The 8,337-nt window shown below is 38.4% G+C and overlaps 1 protein-coding gene across 5 annotated transcripts in view; it reads left to right on the top strand.

The window, feature by feature from the left end:
* ESRRG (estrogen-related receptor gamma) overlaps nt 1-8,021 on the top strand; it is a 266,930-nt gene extending 258,909 nt beyond the window's left edge. For all 5 annotated transcript variants that reach the window (XM_009330202.1, XM_009330199.1, XM_009330200.1 and 2 more), the window contains one exon: nt 4,323-8,021. In XM_009330202.1, coding sequence (XP_009328477.1) covers nt 4,323-4,567 — 245 coding nt within the window. In that variant the 3' untranslated portion in view covers nt 4,568-8,021. The remainder of the gene's footprint in view (nt 1-4,322) is intronic.
* Nucleotides 8,022-8,337: the final 316 nt, after the last annotated feature.

The raw sequence follows: 8,337 nt of genomic DNA, 5'->3' as shown, positions 1-8,337 counted from the left end.
ATTTTCCCATCCTGCGATGGTGAAACAAAGCATTTGCAAGGATCAAACGAGATTCTCAAAGCAGAGCTCAGTGAGTCCATGTCCTTATTTGTTGATCTCGCTCTCTCCTGTCGCAGCACTGATCAGTAACAACTTTTCCCCCTTCTAGACTGCAATCCCATGTTCTCAGCAGCGCGTTGTATCAACAAGTCTTGTGTTTGTCTGTTGAGCTCTTCAGTTTCACCAGCCTGGGATCCTTTTTTTTGCCAGGGCATTTAAGATCAAATCCTGCTTGCTTGCTAAATTGACAACACTTTCAAATTACGCTGTTTAATTTCATTCTTTATATAGGCACTGATTTTTAAGTGTATTACATCTGGGTATAGGTTTCCCCTGGATATTACCTGTGTAGGATGAAATTGTGAATTGTCCAGACTGTCTATAAAGCCACTTTAAAAAAAAAAAGTAAAAAAAAAATTAAAATATCATTACGAGGGTTTTTCTTGGTATAGGAAGAACATTCAAAAACTTTGTACCTAACTTATAATTCAATTTCATATTGTCTGTGGAATTATTTCGTTATTTCTGGATTGTCACACAAACTCGGCGTTTCCTTAAATTACAGTGGTTCTTGTTAACATTGCCCTCTCTTACTAGTGAGGATTGGGTCTATCAGCAATACGTTAACCTGCTCTGAATTCACTTCTACATCTGCCAGTCTGTAGTTACTGAAAAGATTTCTCTTTTATTTTTCCTGCTCTTTTCCCCTTGGCTAGTTCAGCATTTTCAGCCATTTTCCTTATTTTCAAAGGCTTACGCCTGAGGGATTAAGATCTACATTCGTTTAATATCAGGAATAAAGTGGAAGTTCCAGACTGCAAGGCTAAAAGTTGAAGAAAGATCTTTGTAGAGATTAATATTTCCCTTAGCAATCTGCGAGCTGAATCATGGTCTAATTAAATAGCACAGATTTTGCATTTAAACATTAGCAGACCCTAGAATGAGTAAAGCTGAAATGAGTTTGAATCTTTTCTGTAAATGGGAAGTTAAATTATCATAGTAATTTGATTAAATCATTTTAAAATCTTTCAAGCTAAATCGCCATTTTAAAAGAACAGTTTGAAGTCTTAATCGCTGTTTGGAAGTGCCCCTCTCTCTGCTATTTTTTCTTACCCCGTTTCCTGTGACAAAGTCTGTTTCCCAAGGCACAGCTTCCTAAACTGCTCCACGAACCACTGTTTGGCAGCAGAGTGCTTGCATTAGGCCAGTGGAGAGCTGGCCGGTCACATTCTTCCCAGCTGCTAAATTGATTTCAAAGACAGCAACAAATACATTAAATGCTTTACTACTATTACTTTTCCCTGTAAGCAATTGCTCTGTTTACCGGAGGGATGCTATACAGTCACCCCTGCAAGGAGGGGATAAGTTCCTTTGTTTTAAGATGTCCACACAGTGGAAGAGTGCGAGAGCATGGAGTGTAATAGCCGTATCAGAGAGGAGGTTTTGGTTCACCTTCCATTCTTGCGTTTTCTGGGGGCGTTCTCTTCCTCTTTTCCCTCCTCGCTCAGTTTCTACGTAAGAAATAGGTAGAGCATAGGTATTCCTAAGGCTGCCGGCCAAATTGCTATCCAAACTGCAGAGGTAAAGATCTCGGGGAAGTTTCATCTCTGTGCAAAAAATCTATTAGTCTGGACTCCATCCATCTATTTTCAAACTCAAACATGGTTGCAGTTACAAATACCGATTCTGGGAAGAATCAGACCGGTCTTGCACAGGGTTAAAAACTAAACATTTATAGTCAGGTTCTCCAGAAAGGCCTGTCTCCTTATGCAGAACGGCGTAAAAAAAAATTCACAAGAACGTCGGTCTTTGACTCGCCAAGCCTTTGTTGCTGATAAAATGCTCCCGTTTGGTTCCCCAGCAAATCTGGCCCTGGCACTGTGGGTCTGCGGAGAGGAGGAAAAGATGTGTAATTTCTGCACAAACTGTGCATGGTTTACGGAGGACTTATTTGGAGTAGCACATCGCGTGTTCTGTAGCACAACGGTGAATATCCAAGGACTTGGTAGAGAGTCCGGGAGTAAAGACGACAAATTGTTTGGAGTTTGCATTCCAAATTAAGCCCGGTGGCTGGACACTGTGCTTAAGACATCAGTCACGTTTGTATGTGTGCGTTAGCATGTCTGTATCGATTACATCTGTTTGTAGGACACAGAATTCAGGGATTTTCTCTTATTGACACAGAATTATTTAATAGAACTGCCGTATTAGAAAACTATCAAAAATGTATGGATTTGGGGAATGGTCTCACATTAATTAGAACTAAATTTTGCTAGAGGTAATATTTCCCTGTCATCTTTTTAAAAATGTTGTAGCCTTTTTCCCTAAGAGAGATATTTTTGCGTTTCTTTGCTTTCGGCACCGTGCACCTTGATGTGCAGTATCACATCCCTGCAGCGTATGTCTTAACTGCGTGCTTCTTAGAGCATGTATTCGCTAAGACTCAGAATTATTAAACATGTAAAATTCCCATAGGACTCCATTATGTGTAATTAACAGATAAACTGTCATCAGAATCAATAAAACGTGCTAAATGATCCAAACTTGTATATAATTAAGTGTTTTAGAGCGGGAGCTGTAACTTTTATTTTTTTCCTTTTCAATTTGCACATTTGTTTTGACAATAGAAGCTGGAACGTTTTTGTTAACCTGTTACTTACTGGTTTGTGTTTTGGTTTACGTGTTTGTGTTTGAAAAGAGAGAGGTATTTACTATCCGGCCTAATTATCTGAGGAAATAGTTGCACGTCAGCTTTTAGGAAATGAATCTTAGATGCATCTTAATTCTCTGAATGCAATTCAGGTATTTGAAGCACGTGCAAAATTTGATGTTGTTATCATCAACAGGGTAAAACATGAGGCTCTGTCAAAATACTGATCCAGGGCATCGGGCTGCTTAAGACGGGGCTTGGAAACGATGATAGAAGTGGGTTCTTCACCATCCAACTCCTCAGTCGTTATTCTGTCTGGGAACAGGAGCTTTATTCCAAAACCAAAAATTAAGATGCAAAGCAGCATTGTACTAACTAGGGTTTTCAAGGATATACTTTAGTAATGCCACATCCCAGTCTCACCCTGAGCTAAGCTTGCACAGTGTAGCCTATCCCTAGGGCTTGGACCCCCTCGCAGCAGTTATATTTTCATATGGTGTTTTGTTGGCTCTGTAAGTCTGTCGACCGTCCAAATTTTGGTAGCTGATAGGGGCTGTTTGGTGGCCTCTTTCACCTGTGACTGTTCTTCCTTACTTGCGTTCACCTCACTTTGGACCACATCAGGGTTTTTCTGGCATTTATGACCACATAGAAGTCAGAGAATTAGGGCTGCTCGTCCGAAGTCATCTTAGCGTGGTCCAGTAACTGCGTGTTCTCAGGGACGTCTTCCCTTTCTGTATCTATGCTGTTGAGGGCTTTACAGTTGTTTCAGTTAGATCTTTTCTTTTTATTTCACACTTCCATTGCTTTAATCTTTCCGGGTCATGTAGCAGTTCCGTTTAGTTCCTGGCGTGCGTTGTGTCTAGGCTTGTCACTCAATACTTACACCACCAAAACATCCCACCTGGAAAGGTACAGGGCGAGGCGCTTGCTTTGAGTGATTTAGAAAAAATGCAAAACCCCAATGATAACAGGATAAACCACCCTCTGAGTGGGTGGGAGAGAAGGATTACACCTTGTAGGAGGAGATGTTAGCTCCACAGAACAAAAGCTGTTCAGGAACATACTAAGTGTTGCCTGTCCATCTGAATGTGCCTGAGGGGGAAAAAATTTGCTAAACCTATCAGGAAATCACATCAAACCTGCTTTCCCTTGGGTCAGTGCAGTGGTCCTAATCCCGCGATTAGCATCTCTGAGCAGTGGGCAACGACCATGGCTTCCGACTCCACAGCCTTGGAGCCCGACACAGAATTTTACCCAGCTTTTCCATAGTAGGGCAGCCATTCTCGCTTCCCTGATGAAACGCAGACCTCAGTCCATACAGCCCTTTGGCACTATCATTTCTTCAAAGCAGTAACTGTAAGAGATGGTTTATGGAGCAGCGAGGGTGACTGGTTTACTTGTTTGAGGAGGATGAGGAGAAGGATTACTTACACAGGAGTTAATTACACACTTGTAGCTCCACAGCGGTTCCAGATACTTTCCTGAAGGTCAATACAGATATTAGTGGGTAATTATCTTCCTTCTTTGTGAAAGAGGATGGACAGAACCAGCGAAAGTGTTGTGCAGCCATAGCGTTATTTGACTTTTGGCACGCCAAACTGAAACCTCCTGTTGCTCCTTTGTTTTGCAGACTCAATGCACATAGAGGATGTTGAGGCAGTGCAGAAACTTCAGGACGTCTTACATGAGGCTCTGCAGGATTATGAGGCCGGGCAGCACATGGAAGACCCACGTCGCGCAGGCAAGATGTTGATGACTCTCCCGCTTCTGAGGCAAACCTCCACCAAGGCTGTGCAGCATTTCTACAACATCAAACTGGAAGGCAAAGTCCCCATGCACAAACTTTTTTTGGAAATGCTGGAAGCCAAGGTCTGACTAAAGCATCATGGGCTTCCCCATCATGCACGTTTTAAAAAAAAAAAAAAAAAAAAAAAAAAGGGAAAATAAACAGGATAATAATGGCAAAGAAACTTAGTGTTTAATTAAGGAAAAAATGACTGCACTGATATTTAGCAGCAAGACTGTGAAGCAGCTTTCGACTTTTTCTTCTGTGTCTTTCTGATGCAGTTTTTCTTTTCCTTTTCCTTTTCTCTCTTTTCCTTTCTGTTCTTTCCTTTCCTTTTTCCTTTTCTCTTTTTACTTTGCTGCTGAACTTTTTAAAAGAGGTCTCTAATTGAAGAGAGATGGAAGCCAGGCCTGCCAAAGGATGGAAATCCATAATATGGATGCCAGTGAACTTATTATGAACCATAATGTCCCCAATGACAAAGGAATCAAAGAGAGAACCACCGTACCTAGCAGTACAGTACAACACGATGAACTGACTGAATGCAGTATTAGATTTCATAGGAGCAGTCTCTAATTAGACGACTAAGCGACGATGCATCGGCTGCTTCTTATCATTGCATTTTCCATCTAGATCAGTTACAGCCATTTGATTCCTTAATTGTTTTTTCAAGTCTTCCAGATATTTCTTAGGTTAGCTACAATGTAACTTTTTCAGGGAATAGTTTAAGCTTTATTCATTCATGCAATACTAAAGAGAAAGAAATACTGCATTTTTGTGCTGGCTTGAACAATGATGAACAATAATGAAGGACAAATGAATCCTGAAGGAAGATTTTTTTAAATGTTTTGTTTCTTCTTACTAACGGAGATTTTTTTGTACCAGCTTTACCAGTTTTCAGCCATTTATTAATGTGGGAATTTATCTTACTAAAGCAATAGTCGAAGGGAAGGTGCATATTATCACGGATGCAATTTATGTTGTGTGCCAGTCTGGTCCAAAACATCCAGTTTCTTAACATGAGCTCCAGTTTATAACTAAATGTTCACTGACTCAAAGGATTAGATTACACCTGCAGTATATCCGAGTAGTCTAACATATAAGTACTCCATGTCAAATACCAATCTGTAACGGTGTTAGGAGACAGCGACTGTACAGAGGTATAGTTGCTACGTGATTTCTAACTGCTTCAGTTGCAAATGAACGAGATACTGCCTGTTTGCAAAATTATAACCTCACACGCAGAAAAACCCTATGAACCGATAGTAGCTTAGAGGCAATAAGGCAAATGCCGACGTTTGCAAAATTAAGAAATCAGAGTAGTAGACTTCTGACCAAATTGAAGAATTTAACACTTCTATACCTTATTTATTGATTTAGATCTTCTGTTGTAAATGGCAATCTTTAACAAGTAGCTAAACCAGTATATGTGCTTTTCAACCAGTATTGTCACAGCATGAAAGTCAGTCAGTTTCAAGACTGTTACGAGGTGTAATCTAATGTATAAACCGATTAGATGCCCCCAGAAAACTACAGTCGCTAAATAACCAATAAACAATAACCTCCATCAAATGCTATACCAATGTACCAGTGTTAGTAGCTGCTCCCTGTACTATGTGAACATCCTTATTCTATGTACACAGATGTAATTAAAATTGTAATCCTAACAAACAAAAGAAATGTAGTTCAGCTTTTCAATGTTTCATGTTTGCTGTGCTTTTCTGAATTTTTATGTTGCATTCGAAGACTGTTGTCTTGTTCTTCTTGTGGTGTTTGGATTCTTGTGGTGTGTGCTTATAGACACAGGGTAGAATTAGAGACAATATTGGATGTACAATTCCTCAGGAGATTACAGTAGTATATTCTATTCCTTACCGGTAATAAGGTTCTTCCTAGTAATAATTAAGAGATCGAAACTCCGAACAAATGCTCGTTACGAACAGATACACACTGAAATCATAATATTTTCAAAACAAGGGATAATTTCTGTAACAGTTTATTATAGAATACCAATGTATAGCTTAGAAATAAAACTTTGAATATTTCAAGATTATAGATAAGTCTAATTTTTAAACGCTGTAAATATAGCTTTTACTCAATCATCTCTCAGATGTTGTTATTAACTCGCTCTGTGTTGTTGCAAAACTTTTTTGGTGCGGACAAGTTTCCAAAACTATTGCTACGTTGTGTGCTTTAAACAAAATAACAATGGGCTGATGCTCCATCGGCCTCATGCTAGGAAAAAAAAAACTGTGTATCTATCATTAGCTATATGGGACTATATTGTAGATTGTGTTTTCTCAGTAGAGAAGTGACTGTAGTGTGATTCTAGGTAAATCATCATTAGCAATTCATTCAGATGGTCAATAACTTGAAATTTATAGCTGTGATAGGAGTTCAGAAATTGGCACATCCCTTTTGAAAAACGTCCAAAAAAAAAAATACAACTCCTGGGAAAAAGGTGCTGATTCTATAAGATTATTTATATATGTAAGAGTGCAAAAAAAAAGTTTATTTTCCAGAAAGTTTGTGCAGGGTTTAAGTTGCTACTGTTCAAGTACACTATATATATATAAATATATAATATAAATATTGTTTTTGCTGTATCACATTAAAGAACTTGGGCTTCAGGGTCAAGAGCCGATCGACTAGAAGTATACAAAACCACACAAAGAATGGAGATGTGTTAAAGGCACACGGTGCAACCTTTAGTTTCCGTTTTCCGTAATTTTTTGGAGCTGCAAAAGATCGAGTATCTCAAGACTGTAAAAGCGTTACCTGAAACATAGCTAAAAGAACCGCACGGGCTTTATAATGTTGTTCATCTTAAACCTTGCTGGAGAAGAGTTCTTTCAAGACCGCTTACTTAATGTGAAGTGTTGGGAAAATTTCAAAGGGTGTATGTTTTAGCCATAACGATTTAATTTCTATTTTTGCTTCATTTTTTAATTTTTTCTTATTTAAAGCAATATGATTGTGTAACTCCCAGAAGTTACACATTTGTTTCAATCAGATCAGATTGTTGTATTTATTCCACTATTTTGCATTTAAATGATAACATAAAAAGATATAAAAAATTAAAACTGCTATTTTTCTTATAGAAGAGAAAATGGGTGTTGGTGATTGTATTTTAATTATTTAAGCGTCTCTGTTTACCTGCCTAGGAAAACATTTTATGGCAGTCTTATCGTGCAAAGATCGCAAACGGACAAAAAAAATTAAACTGCTTATAATAATCCAGGAGTTGCATAATAGCCAGTAGTTAAAAACCGAAACAAAACAAGAAATGAAAACAAACATGTCTATAGCTGTAGATGGGCTTCACATCTGTATAGCAATCAACTGTATATTTTTGTGATGTGTATCATACCGTGTGCTCCAACCAATGTCCATTTGTGTAAATGTATTTATTTTATATTGTATATATTGTTAAATGCAAAAAGGAGATATGATTCTGTAACTCCAATCAGTTCAGATGTGTAACTCAAATTATTATGCCTTTCAGGATGATGGTAGAGCAATATTAAACAAGCTTCCACTTTTGATTGCTTTTATTTTATTTTTTGTGTTGTGGGGGGTTTTTGGTTTTGTTTTCTTTTTCGGAGAAGAAACAGAGCAATTAGCATCACCTTTTGTTCCTTCCGTTCAAAGAGGAGCCAGCGGTATCACTTCTGCCTTGAAGTACAATATGAGTGTAAATAAATGCTATATAAAGCCTTGTCGGAACGGATTCCGGTGTGGTACAAGACATTTTGCATATTTAAGAGTATGCAAAATGTCTCATAGCACATTAGAATTCAGGCTGGCAGGCCTTTATATAGCACTTATTTAATCTTAAAGCATCTTCACATCAACCCGC

This window comes from Pygoscelis adeliae, unplaced genomic scaffold (genome assembly GCF_000699105.1).
Source record: "Pygoscelis adeliae isolate BGI_AS28 unplaced genomic scaffold, ASM69910v1 Scaffold308, whole genome shotgun sequence".
Lineage (NCBI taxonomy): Eukaryota > Metazoa > Chordata > Aves > Sphenisciformes > Spheniscidae > Pygoscelis > Pygoscelis adeliae.
The sequence above is the reverse complement of the archived record's forward strand: the minus strand, read 5'-3'. Positions and strand labels throughout refer to the sequence as shown.